General features: G+C 56.6%; 1 protein-coding gene across 3 annotated transcripts in view; it reads left to right on the forward strand.

Annotated features, from left to right (window-relative positions):
- BMP7 (bone morphogenetic protein 7) overlaps nucleotides 1-21114 on the forward strand; it is a 163576-nt gene that overhangs the window by 87706 nt on the left and 54756 nt on the right. Inside the window, exon 6 of one of the 3 annotated variants that reach the window (XM_019426469.2) lies at nucleotides 1203-1383. The exons of 1 other annotated variant lie outside the window; for it this stretch is intronic. In XM_019426469.2, coding sequence (XP_019282014.1) covers nucleotides 1203-1352 — 150 coding nt within the window. In that variant the 3' untranslated portion in view covers nucleotides 1353-1383. Of the gene's footprint in view, nucleotides 1-1202; nucleotides 1384-21114 lie in introns of those variants that run through there. One more of the 3 variants, XM_019426468.2, reaches the window with a different exon arrangement.

The following is a 21114-nucleotide window of genomic DNA, read 5'->3' on the forward strand; positions in this document are numbered from 1 at the left end:
ATACGCACTGGGGGTGCGCCTGGGTGGCTCAGTCGGTTGAGTGTCCAACTTCAGCTCAGGTCACGATCTCACGGTCCGTGAGTTCAAGCCCCGCGTCGGGCTCTGGGCTGACGGCTCGGAGCCCGGAGCCCGATTTCGGATTCCGTGTCTCCCCCTCTCTCTGCTCCTCCCCCGCTCATGCTCTGTCTCTCCCTGTCTCTCCCAAAAATAAATAAATATTTTTAAAAAAATTTTTAAAAGAAGGTGACGGACATCTGGGTGGCTAAGTCAGTTAAGCATCCGACTTCAGCTCAGCTCGTGATCTCACGGTTTGTGGGTTCGAGCCCCGCATCAGGCTCTGTGCGGACAGCTCGGAGCCCGGAGCCTGCTTCGGATTCTGTGTCTCCCTCTCTCTCTGCTCCTCCCCCGCACATGCTCTGTCTCTCTCTCTCTCTCTCTCTCTCTCTCCTTCAAAAATAAATAAAAACATTAAAAAAAAAACCCAAAAAATAAAATAGACACTAGTTTTTGAAAACTTGGTACCCAGAAAAAGCACAATACGTCATTAATGATTCTTTACGGTAAGTATGTATTGCAACGGTAATATTTTTGAAACCCTGGGTTAAATTAAATAGATTATTTAAATGAATTGTACGTGTTTCTTTTCCATCTTTTCACATGCGGCTGCTAGAACATGGGAGATTACATGTGTGCCTTGCTTTCTCCTTTTCTTGGACCGGGCAGGTGAGCCCGGGGGTCAGCCACCTTTTTCCGGACAGAGTCAGGCGGTAGATGTTTTTCACCTCGCGAGTCCTACGGCCTCTGTTGCAGTGACTCAAGTGTGCCAGGTGCAGCCCTAGGTGCCGATAAAACTTTATTCGCAGGAACAGGTGGTGGGCAGGATTCGGCCTGCGGGCCCACTCTGTCCCCACTGGGGGCAATTTTGCCGCCCCCCCCCAGGGGACATTTGACAGGTTCTGGAGACATTTTTGGCCGTCGCGGCTGGGGGTCGAGTGCCCCTGGCCTCCCAGAGACCCCGCGAAGCCCTCCGCGCTGTACAGGCAGCCCCGCGGTGGAGACCCGCCCGGCCACGCGCTTCCCAGCCGAGTGCTGTGTCGACGTCGGTACTCTGGTTCCCTGTGAGCCTTCTAGAAACGAGGCGGCCGGGGGCGGGGGGGAGTGACGCGACGCGGCTCACCGCTGCCGCCGTTTGCTCGTTCCAGGTCCACTTCATCAACCCGGAGACGGTGCCCAAGCCGTGCTGTGCCCCCACGCAGCTCAACGCCATCTCGGTGCTCTACTTCGACGACAGCTCCAACGTCATCCTGAAGAAATACAGAAACATGGTCGTCCGGGCCTGTGGCTGCCACTAGGCCCTCCCGGAACTCCGATCCTCGGGGGGGCCACGTTCTTTTGGGATCCTTGGCAAGGCACCAGCAGACCCGCCGCCCCTCGAGAGGCCTGTCCCGCCCCCGTCCCCAACCTTAACGGTGTAGGAGTATCAAGGAATTTGGGAGGTGAAGGCCTTTTGATCAGGTTTTCACCGGCCTCCTATGGACAAGATCCTACAAGCTGCTGCAGGCAAAGCCTGAAGGAAAACAGTACATATGTAAAGAAAAATTGCCCGGCCGCGATCATTGGCTGTGAAGTCTCTGCCGTGCACTGACTCGTTCCCAGGGGTAATTAGGAGCGCCCTTCAGCTGGGCCCCCCAGCAGCGGGAGGAAGGGGGCGCAGCGAGGGGTGGGCGCGTTGTGTCTGTGCGCAAGGAGAGTTAACACAGAAGTTCCTGTAATAAATGTCACAATAAAACGAATGAACGAAAATGGTTAGGATGTTACAGATATATTTTCCTAAACAATTTATCCCCATCTCTTGGTTTACTCTGGTTTCGTAAACAGAAGCTGTGGCCGGGGGAGGATGGGGAGACACCCCCCCCCCCGCCCTGTCATTCCAGTCTGGTTTCATTCTGAGACTTGCAGAGGCCCACTGTTTATATAGACTTGCCTAAATCTAAGATTTAGCCGGGCAGGGAGACGGCAGATTTCTGCTCGCAGGAGGGGGGGTGTTGACCTTGAAGGAAAAACATGTTCAGCTGGGGGTGTGTGTGTGTGTGTGTGTGGTGGCAGAGATTAAAATAGCCATGTGGAGTGCTGGCAGACTTTGGAACCGGTTTCCCGGCTCTCCTCACGGTAGGAAACTCGATGTGGCGTGCCAGAGTGGACGGGACAGCCACCGGGACAGCACCTGCAGCCACACCTGGAACTCTAGCCACCATGGCCCCATTTAAAGGAGTGCCAAGGAAGCCCAGCTCTAGATCGGGGTGGGGTGGGCGGGGGTGCTGGCCACCGCCCCGGGGGCTCCCCCGTTGGGCCGTAGATGGACAGCAGCGTTCTGAGGTCTGGGCTCCAACCAGGGCCCCCGGTGGCCCCTGTTGAGGGCTCTGCAAACAATCAGCTCCTTGAAGTAAGGAGCAGATGACGTGGTTTAGATCTGCTGGATGCCAATCTCAGATGGAAGGATCTAGAAGCCGCTTTGGGAGTGATGTCCTAATCGGGTGTTCCAACTCCCAAGTTGCCATTTCTGATGTGGCTCTTGGTGTGAGCCTCCCTTCCCTTGGCCAGTGGGTCCCCTAAGTGGCTGTGCACCCAGCCACTAGCTGCCACACAAGCCTTGGGGAGCTCTGGGCAGTCTAGAGCAGGGTTATCCACATGAGGCTTCATCCAGATGAGGCCTGTGCCCCTGGAATCCCGTCCAGCAGGGGATTGTTTTCTCCGCCTTGATTAAGTTGGTTCCTGGAAACACCGGAGCCCCCGTTTTTATCTTCTTTTATTTTTCTTCTGCAGTAGCTTAGGCTGCAGCCTTCACTCGGCCCGGTCAGTAGGGAAGACTCACTGTCTTTGCTGTGCTTTGTCTTACCTGTTGGCAGATCTGGGGATTTTTGTGTGATTCCCTCTGGGTGCAAGTTTTCTGGCCACTTGTACACCACCTGGCTTCTGGCTCGCATCGTCTGTACATTGAAACATGTAAATAGTTGTTACAAAACAAAGGAAATTATTTATGTCCATCGGAAGCTCACTTTACACCCTCCTTCTTCGGTCCCTCGTTCAGGATGATGAGTTCGCTTCCCCCCCCTCCCCCCCCCCGGCCTGTTTGTTTTCTTATTTAAGACTATTTATTAACGGTCAGACCATTGTACCTTCAGCTGTTGCACAGAGCGGTCCTCAGCGAATTTTCTGTACAAATAGACAAAATAAAGAGGGTTTTTGCCTTTTCAATAAAAGGAGACATTTGGTTCTGATTCTTGGGGCCGTGGGTGTCGGGTTCTTCCCCTCTTAACTCCCGGACGTCGCCGCTCCCTTGGTTTGCTAAGAACTCTCTGCCTTGGCCCCCACCATCAGCGCGCTGTTCATCAGCCGGGCCCCGGGGAGAGCGGGGCGCTCAATACTTGGTGCAGCTGTGTGGGGCTCCAGGCAGGAGGGATGGAACCGAACCACAAATGTGAGCCGGGGAGGCTCGACTACAAAGATCCTTGATTGAATTACAGTGCAGCTGTCAACAGCTGTTTCAGAGAGGCGGGGGGGTAAATGAGCTGTGTTTACTGCTAACATAGTTTAAAGATTTAGTCATCCCAATAAAAGAGAGGCACAAGAAGGAAACAAAAAAGGCAGGCTGGGGGCGGGGGGGGGGGGGGGGCGGGGACGTGCACACCCAAAGCCGAAGCAGCAAGGGCCCCGTCGCCAGCATTGTCCAATGCAAATTGTTTCAGTGGTTCAGGGCCAGGGTGGGGGGGGGGGAGCTGTTGGCTCTGGGCTCGAGCCGGGGAGGGACCGACCGGTGGGGGCCCGGGGGAGGCAGCCAGGGGCCCACCTCCTTGCCGTGCACGCGGCAGCGCTCAGCCGTGCAACATCACCGGTTCCTTTGTCACGTTCAAGTGCACCCAGAGGTCGCCGGTGGATGTTAGGAGCCCGGCTGTTACTTGGCCAGACGGCCCGCCCTTCCCCGTTGCCTCAAACGAAACAACCGCTCCCGGCAACTTCCAGCCCCCGGGACCTCCAAACCCTCCTGTCACTGTCCTGATGCGCAATCTAGCGTTTGTTCCAGGTCCAGGCCAGAGACCGGAGCCGCACACCGGAGGGCCGGATGCGCCCGCGGACGAGCCTGGCTCCCCGCTCCGCCCCCCAGCATGGTGTTGATACCTCTTCAAAAAGGGAGTTCATGGCCGTCATGGTTTTTGAAAACTAGAAGGTTGAGGGTGAAAAACACATTCCCCAGTTCTGGCTCCTCTTGAGAAACGGGCAGACCTGCCTGCCGTGGGCCGCATTCCTGCATGGAGACTCTGGCTGGAGCCAAAGAGCGCTCGTTAACCACAGTCCTCACTACTCCCAATCGTCTGTCTCGTGAGGCTCTTATTCATAAGGGGTGAATACCAGTTGCTGTTTTAATCATTGCAGATGGCTCTGGATTTGTACCCACATGTCTATTAAGAGCAGGAAAGTAAAAGCCACACCTTCTGGAAGAAGCCGAGAGGCCAGTCTCAGAGCGACCTGCTGGCCCGCCTCCCCCGTCTGGCACCTCTTTGGGCTCCCGTGGGCAGGGGTGTTGTGGCCAAGGCAGCGCACGTGAGGTCATTTGCCTTCCCGGTTTCCACCCCTCTTGCTCACTTTCACCTCCGAGCGGTTTCTCATCGCCTCCTGTCCCGCCCCTGCTCTCCGAGCACCTGCGTCAGGCACCTTTGCTCCCGCGGCGCGGCCTGAGGTCCCCGCTGGCCATGCCGAGCAGGCGCGGAGAGGTGAAGGCGTTTACTCGAAGTCCCCAGCCACCAAGTGCCGCGATCAGAATTTGAGCCCCGCAGCCTGGCCTCCACCGAGATCACCGCAGCTACGATCGCCCGGGGGTGCTTGTAAAAGCGGGGTCTCTGGGCCCCCCGCCCCAACCCTCCCAAAGGCCCCCGGGGCCGTGTGTCAGTCCCCGAATCCGTGCCGACTTCCTGGAGCACAAAGGGCAGGCCCGGGGTCTCCCTGCCGTTTCCAAGCCGCCCGAGACCTTCCTTTGTGAGAACTCTGAGCGCAACACAAAGCTTCCTCCCTGGCTGTGGCCGGCGGCCTCTCCCGCCGAGCGAGCGAGGCCTTCGCTCGGAGCCCTCCCTCGCCTGCCGGTGACGGACCGTGTGTGGGCCCTGCTGAGAGGCTGGGGGTGTTGGCCGTGGCCACTGAGGCCATCTGCTCGGAGAATCCTCACATGTACGTTTGGAGTCCTTCCCTCTGTTCAGATGTTTCGGGGAAGGTGAGCGTGTTCGTGTCCCGGAGCTGCCGTAACTGATGACGACAGTGGTGGCCGAAAACAGAAGTGTTTGCTCGCGGTTCCGAGGCCAGAAGTCAACACTCAAGGTGTCTGCAGGGCTGTGCCCTATGCAGGGACTTCAGGGAGAGTCATTCCCAGCGTCTCCCAGCTTCTGGGGCTGCTGGCTCCCTCGGCTGGTGGCTGGGTCACCCGTCGTCACATCTCTCCGTTTTCCTCTGGTCCTTCCTGGGCCTTTTGTCATTGCGTTTAGGATTCGCTGGATAATCCAGGACGATCTCATCTCAAGATCCTTAATTACATCTGCAAAGACCTTTTTGCCAAATAAGGTCACATTCGTAAGGACGAGGCGTTAGGCTGTGGACAAGTCTTTTTTGAGGCCGCCATTCATCCCATTACGGTGAGGTTCCTGTCTTTCTCCCACGGCCTTGTCCCCTTCTGCCCCCACGACGTTCTGGAGCCTACCAGAACTTCCCAGCAGCCTCAGTTAGTCCCAGCCTGCCTCGTGCCACACGTGCTGCCGCTTTCTGCCCCATCCTGTGGCTGGAGAAGGGGCTGCGGGAGCCCAACCCCCGCTTCCCCCCACTTCCCGCCCTTGGCCCATGCACGACGGGAGCCACCGTCCTCCGGTGGGGCCGACGTGGCACAGGGATCCAGGAGGAGTAGGTAGACCACACACAAGGATGACCACGGCCAAGGGCAGCCAACCCGCGCTGCCCTTTGCGGGAGCGGGGATCACTCCAAGGAAGCACAGCCTTCCTCTTCGGCCGGAAGCATTCGTTCGCTCGTTTGTTCATTCACTAGTTCACGGCACCAGCATGCACCAGCCCCGCTGCGGCCACTGGAGAGGCAGGGGACGAGGCAAAGCGTCCTCACCACGAAGCCTGCGTCCGGGGAGCACGGGAAACAAGTCGTAACTGGCGCCGCACCGTGGCCGCGTGGACCCCCTCCTTCAGGCAGGATGACGCAGATTCTGTTACGACTGGGTTGGAATGGCAAGTAAGTCAGGCTGAATCCCATCCATTTCTTGCCTTCTGATTTTAAAAGACGTGAAAACACCTTGGGGGCCCCTGACAGTGCCGTGAGCCCTGGGCACTGTCCACCGTGCCTGATGGACAAGCTGGCGTGGACCGTGAGCACTTTAGTGGCGAGTAATGATGTGTATCAGGAAGGAACAGCGAGCGGGGGAAGGAAGTGGGGGGTTGGCTTAGCTTGGCTAAGCTCCTCGGACGGAGCGGTCAAGGAAGGGGTGGGCCCCCGAAGGAAGGACAGAGCAGTGGAGTGACTGCAGGGAAGAGCATCTCTGCCTCAGGGATCAGCACGTGCAAAGGCTCCGAGGCCCCAGTGGAACCTGTCCTGCCTCCTCATGTGCAGAGGCTGGAGGGGGTGAGCCCCGAGGCCCTTCACCAGGCGTTTGGGGTGAGAAGTGACACTGGTCAAATTCACCGGTGGGGGCAACTGGCAGGACACTCACTCACCTGCTCTGGGGGAAGTCCACTGCTGCTTTCTTACAAGTATCTGTTTGACGTGGAGGAGAGTTCTCACGCCACAGAGTCAGAGGCAGTGCGTGTTGGGCACAGGGACCCGGGGCCAGTTATTTAGTTAGCTGTGGGATCCCCGCTGTGGGCACGTCTCTACCTTCTCTGTGACCTCAGTTTCCTCCTCTGTGAGATGGTATGGTGCCCACCGAGATAACGTAGGGTGAGCATAAGCGGTACTTAACCGCCGCCACAACAAAACCCCCGAGTAACAGTGGCTTAAACAAGATAAGAGTTTCTCATTTAAAGGAAGTCTGAAAGTCAGCTGTCCAAGGTCAGGATGGCAGTTCCACCGCACCATTTGGGGTCTAGTCTCTTTCTGCCTGTCTGCCCTGTCGTCATCACTCATGGCCTCCATCCTCCCAGTCCACTTCGTGGCCCAACATGGCTGCTGGAGCACCAGCCATTATATCTGTATTCTAGGCTATATGCTTCCTTCCAGTAGCCGTCCTAACGCGTAGACACAAAATATCCAGTCATCCGCCATTAGCAAAAATACAGTCACATGGCCACACCCAGCCGCAGGGGAGACTGGAAACTATAGTCTTTGATTCAAGGTGGCGAGGTATACAGTCAAAAATCAGCAGTCAGTGTTTTATTGCTCTCAGAATTTTATGGATGTTGGAGACTGGCAACTACCTATTGGTATTAGTTTTCTCTTGCTACAGCACAATTACCCAAACTTGTTGGCTTAAATCATCACCCATTTATTATCTTACACCTTCTGCGGGTCAGAAGTGTGGGCAACGTGTAGCTAGGTTCTCTGCTCAGGACCTCACGGGGCTGTAAGCAATGTGCCAGCAGGTGTGTTGTTTTTTTTCTTTTTATGTGTATTTATTATGTTTATTTTGAGAGAGAGAGAGAGAGAGAGAGAGGGAGAGTGTGAACATGGGGGAGGGGCAGAGAGAGAGGGAGAGAGAGAGAGAGAATCCCAAGCAGGCTCCGTGCAGCCAGCACAGAGCCCGAGGCGGGGCTCGATCTCATGAACCTCGAGGTCATGACCTGAGCGGAAGTCAAGAGTCAGACGCTCAACCGACCGAGCCCCCCAGGCACCCCCCCCGTGGCTCCATTCTTACCTGGAGCTGAGGCTTCTTCCAAATTCATCCCAGCTGTTGGCCAAATCCAATTCCTTGCAGTCGTAGGACCGAGGTCCCCATTTTCTTCCTGGTTGTCAGCCCTGGGTCACTCTCGGCTCCTTTACAGGTGCTCCCCTCACAACACGGCCGCTTCGTTCTTCAAAGCCAGCAGGAGGACCTCTCTTCTTTTAAAGATTCATCTGATGAGGTCAGACCCACCCAGGAAAATCTCCCTTTGATTCGCTCAAAGTCCGTTGGTTATAAAATCCCTTCACCTTTGGGAGCGATCCTTCTACGCCGGGCAGAAATCCGGGGGCTATTTCAGACTTCTTCCCTCGCACATCACCTGAGCTACCCCACGCACCTTGGGTTATGGAGGACGTTAGGGGTAGCACGGGCACAGAAAGTCCCTGGCAAGTAGCAGGCACGCGAGAGAATGACCATGGCTATAGCTGAACACAGAGTCCTCCCACGGGGGACGCCCCCCCCGCCCCGATCCCATCCAGTGAGTTGAACGATTTAGGTTGTGACCTACAAGTGCCCAGAATCATTACCTGTCGTCCCCAGATTCTTTGTAAAGTCCCTCATCACCTCAGCTACTCTCACATGTGCCCGGGAACGATGGTGGCGTGACCTGGGTGGATCTTTGCAAACCACAGTGTCAGCCCTGGAGTGCTCCCTCCGGGCCAGGGGCCCCGGCCGAGGCACATGAAGTGCGTCGAGCTCGTGCAGATCCGCGGGACAAGCCTGAGAGCCGCGTACGCTGACCGCCCTCCCCACTTGAACACACAGGGAGGTAGAAACCGTCACACGTTTGCTGGGCGTTAGTGAGCTGGGCCCTGCACACCTCCAGGGGGCGCTGTTTCCCGGGAGGGGTCGGGGAAAACAGCACCTCCGGGGTGGGGCAGTGCGGAGGCGGCCCTGGGTCCGGGGGCCTCCGATGGCGGGACGGAGCCTCTGTCAGGGGACCCGGTCCTTCTCCGGGCTCGGCCCCGCCCTCAACGTGAAGTCTGTCCATCCCTTCCAAGGGTACTTGCAGTGACCCCTCGCAGACACGTTTCCCTTCGCCTGTGGATCGGTCCACCCTGGCTCAGACCGCTTCGGAATCTGGCACTGGCCTCTCTTGGTCTTAGATTTGAGGAAATAAAAATAGAAGAGGGAAAACACAGAACTCGCCAAAGCCTTTCGCAGCAGCTGTTTGGACAGAGGCAGAGTGCACCTGGCCTGGGCGAGCGGCGCCCTCTCCGCCGGCCGTCTCTCAGACCCGGCGGCCAGCAGGCCCAGGAGCTGGCTCAGGAGCGGGCCCGCTCGAAGCGCCGTGACACTGAGGTGTGGCCGCCACTCTTGTCCCAGCACCGCGGGCCAACGTTTCGCGACGGTACGAGCTCTCCTCTCTCCGGCCGCGTGTCCTAAGCAGCCGCACGAGCCTCTGTGCTCGGAACGGCCCCTTGCTGATTCGAATGGGCTGTGGTCATCGTCCTGAAGTCCCTCCTGCCTTTTGAGCCAGGGCCCCACCCTGGCCGGGCTGTCCTGTCCTGTCCTGTCCTGTCCTGCCGGGCTGTCCTGTGCTTGGGGACTAGGACAAAGGCTTCGGGGCCAGGCCCGGGGCCCAATTCTGACTCGATACGTCTGCCATCCAGCAGGTGCGTTTTGAGCATCGACGCACTGTGGGCGGTGTTCTGGGCACCGAGGACGCACCGTGACCGAGGGGGAGATGAGGGCCCCGTGCTCGTGGATGGTGGTGCGTCCAGGGGCAGAGGGAGCAGAACAAGTAAGCAACCAAGGGAAAGGGGTGACAACGTTGAGCGTTGGGTGGGGATCGGTGCAGGGGAGCGGGGCGGGGAGCAGAGAGAAGGCACTCAAACCAGGTGAGGGGGGTGTCAGAAAGGGGATGTGACAAGGGGCGCAGGCAGAGTGCACAGAAACCCCATGTGTAACGCCCCCATGGCCACAGGGCCGCCCGCAGACCCCGAGGCGGGGACATGAGGCCAGTAGACGGGTGATGGGCAAACTGTGATTCTCGGCCTCGGCTGCTGCCGTTTGGGGCGGGGCACCCTGCACACTGTAGGCTGTTTAGCAACATCCCTGGCCCCCATTCCTCTCCTGTCCCCCAAGTGGTGATGGCCATTAATGTCCCCAGACATTGCCCCGCGTCCCCTGGGAAGACAGTCGCTCCCGGTTGAGAACCACTGATGGAGAAACGGAAGCCGGGCCAACAAGGCAGAAGCCTGGGAGCTCAGGGGAGATGTTAAGGGGCGGGGGCCCCTCCTGCCTTCTGGAAACCCCCCCCCCCACCGTGGTGTCCACTCGGCGGATTGGTGACAGAGTCTGTGTGGCAGTGCCTGCCTCTCTGGGAGAGCCGTGAACACCCGCAGGAGGCAGTGAGGGGACAGCAGACGGCTGGACATTTATTCTAGGGGACAGTTGAAGGAAATCTGCCGGGGCGGGGGTGGCCACCGATCGAAGGACCTCGTACGCCCCACCAGGGGGAGAATTGGAGCCTTTTACGAGCTGGCGCACCTCGAGGCACCGCACAGCGACCACGGAGCTCCCTGAAGCCCCAGCTTCCTCTTCTGTGAAATGGGCACGGTGCTCACAACCTCTCAGGGACATGGGGAGGCATTAAATGAGATGACGTAAGCAGAGCACTTAGCTCAAGCACCGGGCTGATCGCCGCAGCCAGAGTGATCCTGTTAAACCCGAGGTCTCTGCCCAGCACCCTCCCCGAGCCCCACCCTTCTTCGAGTCAAATCACCCCAAAGGCCCCACTGCATCTGTCCCTTCCCCGGTTTCCTGGGCTGCTGTGACAAATGACCCCTAACTCAGCGCCTTACAGCAGCACGGATTTACCCCTCACAGTTCGGGGGGTCGGGAGTCTGCCCAGGCCGCAGGAGAGGGCTGGTTCCTTCCAGAGACTGGAGGACCCCCGCCTTTTCCAGCTCCTTCAGCGCCTCTGCTGTCGCCCCTCGGCTTGCGGCCCCTTCCCCAGCCCCAGGGCAGGAGAGTGGCGTCCTCAAATCCCCCCACGTCTTTCTCTGATCCGACTCCTCTCTCACACGGCCCCTTGTGATGATGTTGTGCTCACGCAGTCCAGGACCATCCCTCTGCCTCAACGATCCTTAACCCAACCACATCTGCCGAGTCCCTGGTGCAAGGTGGGATCGAATAAAACATAAATATTTGGTCTTTGTCCCCGGTTCCTGGCACAGAGCTTCTAAAACCCTTGGAACTTCCTGAGGGGTGGGAAGAAGGGGGTTTTGAGATGTCGGCCGATTCCCAAAAGTAGCTCCCTCCAGCCACGTCTGAGTTTATTATGCTGAGGAGGTGACTCTTGACTGGCCAGAGGGACGGACCCCTAGAGGAGGGCTGGAACTTCCAGCCCAAGGCCCCTGACCTCCAGGAGGCTGGGGACCGAGTTCATCACCACCGGCCAGTGATTTACTCAGTCCTGCGTAGTTAATGGAACATCCGTTTAAAAAAAACCCCTGAAAAATGGGGTTTGGGGAGCTTCCTGCCTGGTGATCGTATGGGGGTGCCGGGAGGGCCAGGAGCTCTGAGCCCCCCTCCTCCCTCCCCCCATGCTCCGCCCCAGGGACCTCTTCCATTTGGCTGTTCCTGGCTTGTGTCCTTTACGGCCGGTGCTAATAAGGAAAGTGACTTGAGTTCTCTGAGCAGTTGGAGCAAGTCACCCAAGCTGAGGAGGGGTTGAGGATATCCGCCCCCCACCCCCCGTTTATAGCCAGTCGGTCAGAAGTCCAGGCGACAACCTGGGACTTACAACGGGCGTCCGACGCAGGGGACCCCCTAACCTTGGGTCTGTGCAAACCCTGGGTGCTTAGTGCCAGAATCGAATCGAATCATAGGACATCTGGCTGGTGTCTGAAGACTTGAAGAAGGGGCTCCTCCTAGGGTCTAGGGTCTAGGGTCTCCTCCGCTTCACCAACACATTTGGTGCCAGAAGTGTTGTGGGTGAAAATGGCAGACGCTAAGCTACATGTCAGCTCCGTAAGGTACCATATGCACAGAGTCCGGGGACTGGGTCGTGGACATCTTTGAGGGGCCCTTATTTGGCCTCCCGCACCTCGCCCCGCCCCCTGTCCCTTTATGTTCTCTGCTACGGCTATGCATCCTCCTCGCTGTTCTCAACACCCCAAGCGTGCTCTGCCTCAGGGCCTTTGCACCGGTTCCAGCCTGTGCCAGGAATGCTGTTCCCCCAGACAGCCACAGGCTGTTCCCTCAGCTTCCGTAGATCTTCGCCCCAAGTCGCCTCGTGCGTGAGCCCTGCTCCTGGCGAGGAGTTTGGTCACTGCGGTGTCCCCAGTGCCCAGCCCATGGCTTCCCTCGCATGTTTGGTGAACACATGTGATTGTTGTCATCAACAGGCCTGGAATCAGACGTGGGGTGTGCCCCCCGTGGCTGCACGACCTCGAGGAGGCCTTCGCCCTGGCCCTCGGCGTCCCTCCCTTTCAGATCAAGGCTGGGGTCAGGGGCTCTCGGTCGGCCTCACCCCGTGGGCACATTTGACGCCGTTTGGGGATCATCAGTGAGAAGTCTTCTCAGGTGTGCCCGGGCGTGCCAACGGAGCAGTGAACCTTCCCGCTGACTTTCATCCCAAACCCGTGGCTGTCTTCTTTGCTTTTCCCGCTCCGTGACGGGCAGTGGTGGGGAGAACTGGGGACGATGCATCTGCCCACGTTCTCCCAAACCTGTGGCATCATTTGAGGCAGCTGGCCGGCCGGCGAGTAGAAGATGACATAATCCCCAAGAACAGCGTGCGCGTGTGTCCGGTGGGGGTGGGGGAACGGCGGGGGCCGAGGTGGAAGGGGTGGGGGATGGAGACGCGGGCCCCAGTCGGCTCAGAGGCCCGCACCTTGGCCCTTGACCCTCAGCGCCACGTATCCCACTTAATTATGTTATCGAGGTGCGGGATGTAGACGGTTTGAAGTAGGGAAATTCCACGTTTGGGCCCTGACCCTCTCTAACCGAGTCCAGATCTGGGATCTCTTTATTTTAGGAGGTTTTTAGCAGAAGTGACCTCACGCAGCCCGTCCAGCCCGGGGTTGGGGAGCAGACCTTGGCCTCGGGGGGCGGGGGGGTGACCGCCCAGAGGTGCTGGGGAGGAGGATGGAAAGCATCGCTCTGAGCAGGTTCCTTGCCCAGACGCCTTTGGGGAGGGTGGTTTCCCCAGGCAAGTGGTGGTCTTTGTTGGACGCTCGCATAGCGTGTTGACGAAGGAGAGGATGACGGATGGCTGGGTCCCATCCCATCCTGTCCTTCTGAGCGGTCCCTGAAATAACACCATTCGTGGGGCCAAGCGGAGGCCGCTTATCTTCAGAGCCGGCCTGCTGATAGCGCTGAGCGGGCCTTCTCGGAAGCCCGGGGCTGAGACGGGGCGGCGGTCGCGGGCTTAATGCGCCACAAGGCTCTTTGCTTCCTGGCCCTCCTGGTGACCTCCCAGGGGTATAAATAGTCCAGCGGGCCGGGGGCCTGACTGTGTGGGCGTGGCGTTGATGGCGAAGTCTGGCACGCCTGGTCCGTGACCCCCACGACCTGCCACGGCTTCTGCCCGCGTGTCCTCACCCACAGTGGGGCCCTGGGCTCAGCGGTGGTCTCACCCCGGACGGCCTTCCTTCCAGCCTTTGCCCAGCTGGGACGTCCTGTCCCCGCCGTGGGCTCCGACGTGCTCCCCTTCAGCGTCGTGCCCGAAGCCTCCGTCTGGCTGCCGGTTCAGCCTCCGAACGCTCCTTTGGTTAACACGGATTGTTCCCAATCTTAGATCCGGAAACGAACAAGGGCTCGGAGGAAGAGGTCGAAAACATTGCCCATCAATCCAGCCTTCTCCTCTCGGCGGACGGAAAACAGGACGCACGTTTCCCTTCCTCTGGTCGGTTGAGAAATGCCTGACTCGTCCCGCCCAACACACACACGACAGCCGCAAGGGCTTCATCTCTGACACTGCACCTGGCACTGTTCCAGAAAACAGGCACGCGGCAGGCCGGGCCGTGAGCGGGATAAGGCACAATCCACCACGTCCCCGAACCCGCAAGTGACAGTCCCCCAGCCACAGAAAGCGGCTCTGCCGTCAACAGGAGAAACAGCGGCTCGGCCGGCCGTGAAGGGACACTTACCGGGGGCATGGCGGCATCGTGGCCAGCGGTGAGGCCACCTGCTAGGACAGGTGCTGAGAGACATTTTGGCGGAGACGGGAGGACAAGGGGGGGCTCACCATCGGCCCAGGCCCCCACCGCCCCTTGGGCGAGGGAAACACAGTCAACGTGATGTAATCGCATGTATCCGGGGTTTGCTGCTGAAGAATGACACCCGTGCAGGAAGGAGCACCAACTTTGCAAGTGAATATGCACCTAGTGACCCCAGAGTGAGGGCCTCTGCCCTGGGAATAAATCAAGAAATAGCATCACCACCCCCCCCAAGAGGTCTCTTCCGGTACAGCCCCGTCTCCTAGGGTAAACACCTGCCCAGATTCTCACCCCAAAATTGGTCTGGCTGTCAGAGAAAGGGAGGCGGACAAAGTCGAATTGATACTTGTTCTTGTGTGTCTGGCCTCTTTCCCTGAACGTTGTTTGTAAGATCGACCCATCTCGCTGCGTTTACCTGTAATCGGTTCATTTCCTCTGCTCTGTAATATTCCATTCTGTGAATGGAGCCGATCAGTTTATCTGTTCTTCTCTTGATGGGCGTGTGGTCGTTTGGAGTTTCTGTTTGAGAAGGAGACGAAGGGTTGGGGCGCCTGGGGGGCTCAGTCGGTGGAGCGTCCGACTTCGGCTCCGGTCATGATCTCACGGTTTGTGGGTTCGAGCCCCACGTCGGGCTCTGTGCTGACAGCTCGGAGCCTGGAGCCCGCTTCTGGATTCTGTCTCCTTTCTCTCCGCCCCTCCCCTGCTCACGCTTTGTCTTACTCTGTTTTGCAAAAATAAATAAATGTAAAAAAGAATTAAAAGAAAAAAAAAGAAGGAGATGAAGGGGTATCTGGGTGGCTCGGTCAACGGAGCGTCCGACTCTTGATTTCGGCTCAGGTCGCGATCCCAGGATCGTGAGCCCCGCGTGGGGCTCTGTGCTGAGTGTGGAGCCTGCTTAGGATTCTCTCCCTCTGGCTCTCTCTCCCTCTGCCCCTCTCCCACTGTCTCTCCCAAATAAAAAAGAAAAAGGCAATAAAAAAGGAGATGATGCTGGGAACATCCTTGCCTATCTGCCTCTTGGTGAACATATGCACACAAGTCAGCGAGTCTAATCCTAGGAAGGAGATCAGAGCAGCTGGGTCGGACGGGGACTTGTGCATCGTTCGCTCTAGTCGATTCCGCCCCCCTGTTGTCCAGGGGGACACTAAGTCCCCAGCGGCAGCCTACGAGAGCTCAGACCCTCCCCAACACCTGATATGTCTGTCTTTCTCATTCTGCATACTCTGGTGGGTTGTACCATTCAATTTTGAATTCCCTGTTTTCGAGTCTATTTTTTTGAGGGGGGCGCACAGCCACACCAAATTCTTTAGGGGCAGGGGCAGAGGCCTTACGGGCCATTAGTTGCCAACCCGAGTGCCGTGTCCAGGTGCTGGTCTGGGTGTTTCCACCCGCTGTCCCAGTCCGGCCCGTAAGAGAGATGCTGTGATCGGCCCCCCGAGCTGTGCGGAGGGCCACATCTACTGAGAGGGCCACCTTGTCCCTGTTCACACAAAGGCGCTCGGCAGACATGGGGGTGGCCCCCGGAGAAAAAGGGTGTGGGCCCAGAGAGAGTAATTCGGGCTTGAGAGCTCACTTCGCCCTGGCAGGGCCCCCCACCACGGGAAGCCGGGCAGGTCCACTGTGAAAGCCGCTCTCGCCAGGACAGCTGTGGAAAGGAGAGTGATGTGTTTATTTATTTAGGATTTATAGACGGACTGCTTCCCAAAAAAGGTTCGGTGGGAGGCTTCACAAAAAGCTTAAGCGTATGAAAGATGGGAAGATCAAAAATACAATCAGAGTAAAAGTGTGTGGAAAGGGGCCGTGAGTCAATGACTCAGGCACCTGGCAGCGGGGGAGGGGCGACCACACAAATGTGCGAGGGGCCACCCCGTGAGACGTGAGCATGACGTCGACCCCGTGGAAGGCAGACCAGAAAAGCAGAAACCCCGGGGCCCTTGCTGGGGTGACCAGCCGTCCTGGTTTGCTGGGCACTGACAGGTTCCCCCAGAGGGTGGAGATTTCGGTGCTAAAACTAAGGAAGTCCCCGGCACGCTGACTCGAGTGGGCCACCCCAGCCCTCGGTGGCATTTCGTGAGCTTCTGGATCCAGCTGTACCTGAAAGCCGGCCACCCCCACCCCAACCCCCTCTCTGCGGACGAATTCCTTGCATTACTTTTGCTTCCCAGAGAAAACTGTGCTTTTGTCACTTTTCACATTTACTTTCTACTTACGCAGAGGTAAATAAGACCTCTGTGTTCAGCGGAATACAAGTTTGTGAGAAAGAGCAGCCGTGGGCCAGTCCCCGCTCCAGCACCGACTCCTGCTTTCGGTGGGAATACAGGTGAGGATCCACCATTGTTTTAAAAACAATGTTTGAACTGTTTATTTTTGAGAGGGAGAGAGACGCAGAGTGCAAGCAGGGGAGGAGCGGAGAGAGAGGGAGACACAGAATCGGAAGCAGGCTCCAGGCTCCGAGCTGTCAGCACAGAGCCTGACCCGGGGCTCGAACTCACGGAGGGTGAGATCATGACCTGAGCCGAAGTGGGACGCTCAACCGACTGAGCCATCCGGGTGCCCCACGCCATTCTGAACTTTATTGTACTGGGCACCTGGTGGGCACTTTCAATGCGGGAAGAAAACACTTTTTCACTCTTTTGGATCTTCTCATATATATACCTCTGTATTTCTAAAAAATATACCCATACTGTTCTTTCTTGACTTTCTATTTTATTTGATTATTTTAAAAAAATGCTTATATATTTATTTCGAGAGAGAGAGAGAGAGAGGATGCACACACATGCGTGGGAAAGGGGCAGAGAGAGCATCCCAAGCAGGTGCCGTGCTGTCAGCACAGAGCCCGACATAGGGCTCAGTCTCACGAACCATGAGATCATGACCTGAGCCAAAATCAAGAGTTGACGCTTAACCAACTGAGCCACGCAGGCACCCTGTTTTATGTTTTAAACATTATTCATTAAGTTAGACATTAATTTCACATTTAAACATTAAAAATGTTCCTGTTTTAAACATTATTCATTGACCTCTCCTACGAAAGATGAGGATTGAACACCTTACACCATCTGCATATACAGACTACTCGCGTACATCCTCTTGGTCTATTGATCCCAATTTTTGGTGAAATGTATGTTTAGCATTTGCACAATTATGGCCGTGGAAATACTGTTTAACCTCGACACCATGCGGTATATTACGGCATCATTTCCTTTCCTGCACAGACTTTTGTTTTTCCTGAAGTTTATGATTGCCTCTAGAAGACAATCTGCTCAGCTTTCCTCGTGCCCCTATCTCTTTCTCCAACTTTCCGAAAGAATTCTGAAGTTTTTTCAATACATCAGGTAATCTATTGGGTGACTTTCTTTTCGTTCTGGTTTTTCAATTATTCTTCCTGGTTTCTTGTCAGTGGCTTCCAGGCCTGCTGCACGGCTGGGACTTCCCCACCTGCCACCCTGGGACAAGTTTTCACCTCCCTCCTGCAGTGCGTCCCCCCCCGGTTCCTGGATCCCGTGTCTTTCATGGTTTATACTGTTGTGTGATTGGGACAGAGGCCTCCAGGAGCTACTGGGGTAAGATACACGGGAGGCCACTTTTTGAAACTTCCAATATCTGAAAACATCATTCTGTCTCACACGTTGATTACTTAGCTCGATAGAAAACTTCTCGCTTGAGAATAATTTTCCTCCAGACTTTTGAAGGCCTCGTAAGGCTCGGCTCCTGTTTCTCAGAGTTGGAACATTTCCAGGATTGTTGTTCAGAAGTTCAAGGCTATTCCGATTCCTGTTCATTTGTATACGCACTTTCCCCTCTTTCTCTGGCAAAACTTGGAGTGTCCTTTTTGCCTCCGGTTTTCCAAGAACTGTTAATGCTATGATCATTTCTCCCTCCGTCCTATCTCCTCTTTCTAGAACTCTTGCCAGTTGTGAGCCGGGTCCCAGCATGGAGCCTCTGACTTCTGCTTTTCCATCACCATGGTTTTATGCCAAGCTTTGGGATATTTCTTTGCTTTTTATCTCTCGAGTATTGTATTGACTCTCTCATTACAGTTTTACAAGAGGACATTCTTACTTCTCCAAAAGGTCTTTTTTTTTTTTTAATCACATTTCGTTCTTGTGTGAATTCAATCTTTTATCTCTGTAAGGATATTACTGCTATCAGTAAGGATATTAGCTGATATCAGTCAGCTAAGCGTCTGACTTCGGCTCAGGTCACGATCTCACGGTTCCTGAGTTCGAGCCCCACGTCGGGCTCTGTGCTGATAGCTCGGAGCCTGGAGCCCCCTTCAGATTCTGTGTCTCCCTCTCTCTCTGCCCCTCCCCTGCTCACGCTCTGTCTCTCTCAAAATAAATAAACACTAAAAAAAATTTTAATAAAAATTTCTTTGTCACCTCTTCAGCAGGGGCTCTGGATGGAACAGAGGAAAACACACCTGTTCGGTTCCCCGGGTTCGCCGGGAATAGGGTGACCGACTCTTCCTGATCTGCCCAGGACTTTCTTGGCCTTAAAACTCAGAAGCTGCCACCCCAGGAGAGCCCTCCATCCGGGGAACTACCCTTCTCCAGGGGTGGCTTCTGAGTGTTTCCCCCCCCCACCCCGGACTGTCCGGACCCACCTGAGTTCAGTGTTCCCTGAACGGCCGCTAAAGGCAACCCTGCTCATCCAGGCAGTGGGTTCTCGCGGCCTCGGAGAGTGATGGAGACCGAATCACTCATGTCACAGACACTCACGAGTGTCTGGAAAAGTCCCTGTATTTCTGGAAACCCCAAAGATAACCGGCGTGCATGACTATCATTACTGAAATTGCTGGCTGCGGCCGAGACGTGCAAACCCACTGGCCTCCTGGCGGCACTTCCCCCGCCCACACTACCTCTGTAATTATAAGAAAGCGTTTTAAATTGTTCCAGTCCAAACAAGACCTGGAAGAGCCGAGAACAGTCTGGTCGTTGGGGCTGCAGATTAAGGGCCGCCGTGGAAGGGCCTGGAAAGACTTACTCATGGCCAAGGGCAGGGCTGGAGGTGATGCGCTCACCGCCTCTGCTGCCATAGGGTTTGTAGATGGAAAGAAGGCAGCAGACCCTGCTCAGCACCCCTAGTCCCCCCGCAGGAAAGGGCATGTGGGAGGGGCCCTTTAATTCGGCTGGTGCGTCTCTGCATTCCGAATAAGGATGCATTTGGAAGAACCAGAACTCAAAAGAAAAAAGCAGATACTGCTACGAGGAGTCGAGCTTGGTAGTCGCTCACACCTTAGACTAAATTAGTGTACACAAAGACGGAAGCAAGCCCACGCCAAAGCAGTTGCTAGAGGCCAGGTGGGACGGTGGCGGCCAAGGAGGTGCTGGTGGGGAGGGAGGACCGAGGCGTGTGCCCTGATGGCGGACGCCCCCGCCTTTCCATCCCAGTGTCCACCTGCTTCCTGGCTGTGTTATTTGGCTTCCTGGAGCCTCAGTTTCCTTATCTGCAAAATGGCTATAATTATAGCATCTGCTTCATAGAGCTGTTGTAAAGATTAAAAAGAAAAATAAGCCCATGTGCTTAGCATATTATGATAACATGGACCATCACAAGTGCGCAAGGACTGGTGCCGTCATCATAATTATCAGGCTTATTTGGCCATCCTTCCAGGGACCCGCCTGACGCTGCCCGCGGAAACGATCCCCACTCCGCTGGAGGTTCCCGCCGCCCGAGACGGAAGGCGCGGGAAAGAGCAGACCGTAGGCCGGCCTCAGCTAAGTGAGACCACAATTAATTGGAACTCAACTGAGCCGGCTGCCCCTTTAACCAGATCCCGCCTCCCCCACGTGTCTACACCCCACGATGAGCACAGAACAAGAAGCGAGGACCTGCCCAGCAAGTCCTGGGAGAGGGCGGGGCCTGGCCAATCTCCTGGAAGCATCTCTGTCTGCCTCTGTCACTGGAGGTGATGCTCCAGGCTCTGTAAGAGCAGGGCCACGAAACGGGGGGTCCGCTCAAGCCCTGTGGGTCGCCACGGAGGAGAGCCCGAGCAGGGCATCACAGCAAGATGCCGGCCTCAGGGGGTCATGGACAAAGTGACCGGAAACGTTCCTTCCCTCCATCTCCTCTGGCTCAGAGATTTCTGCTTCGTTGAGCTCTTCCTGGTCAGGGTCCTTCTGATGAGCCCACAGTTCTTGTTGAAATGAGGGAGGGGATCGATGGGGGTGCGGGAGAAGGAGCGAACGACGAGCTAAAACATTTGGTCCGGTGGGGGTAAGTGCGGGTGTGGTGGAGGCCCGTGGGGCCGAGGGACCAGAACCCACACAGCTGCCTACTGGTCCCCCTGCCCTGCCAGCCCTCCACTTCCATTTCACAAAAGCCCAGGCACAACCCGGGCTGTTTTTAGAGCACGGAACAGAGGAGAATACCGAGCAAGCGAAATACAAAATTCTTTCCGGCGGGGTTGCTTAAGGAAAAGAAGGGGCATCCAGACATTCACCGATTTGAATCTCCGTCACAAATACCTGGGAAAATATTTTGAGGCGTTGATTAATGTTCCTTCTGCCTTTTCTTCCTGCCTGGAACGTGGGCGTGCTGGCCGGAAGCTCGGCTGCCACCTTGCAGCTATGAGGTGACAAAGGTGCGGATGAGGGAGAAATGGGGACAGATAGGGAGAGGACCAGAGGGTCAGAGAGGGACACATGCATGAGCACTGTAGGGAGAGAGAAGTCCAAAGGAGGGACAGGGTGAGGGGACAAGCCCATATGGGCCACCACCACTTTATCGGAACGCTGACTGCTCTGGGGAGCCCCCCATCTGGGCACCACCGTCCTGAGCCCTCTGCCGTCTGCAGCCTGAAACAAAACGAGGGGGCCCTTACCTCCTAGCAAGGTCCGGGAGTGCTAAGGAGGGTCTGGAGGGCCCATGTCACATGTTGTCCCACCAGGGACTCTCAGTGACCTCTGCTTCTGCTTCGGAATGTGGGAAGGAGGGATCCCTCCTGGTTGGCATATTTCTTTGAGGCTTCTCCCCCGGGGGGCCTGGCGGGGGATGTGTTTTCCTGAAGGTGAAGAATAAAC

The sequence above is a fragment of the Panthera pardus genome, unplaced genomic scaffold (assembly GCF_024362965.1).
Source record: "Panthera pardus isolate Hobbes unplaced genomic scaffold, ASM2436296v1 HiC_scaffold_25, whole genome shotgun sequence".
Classification (NCBI taxonomy): Eukaryota; Metazoa; Chordata; class Mammalia; order Carnivora; family Felidae; genus Panthera; species Panthera pardus.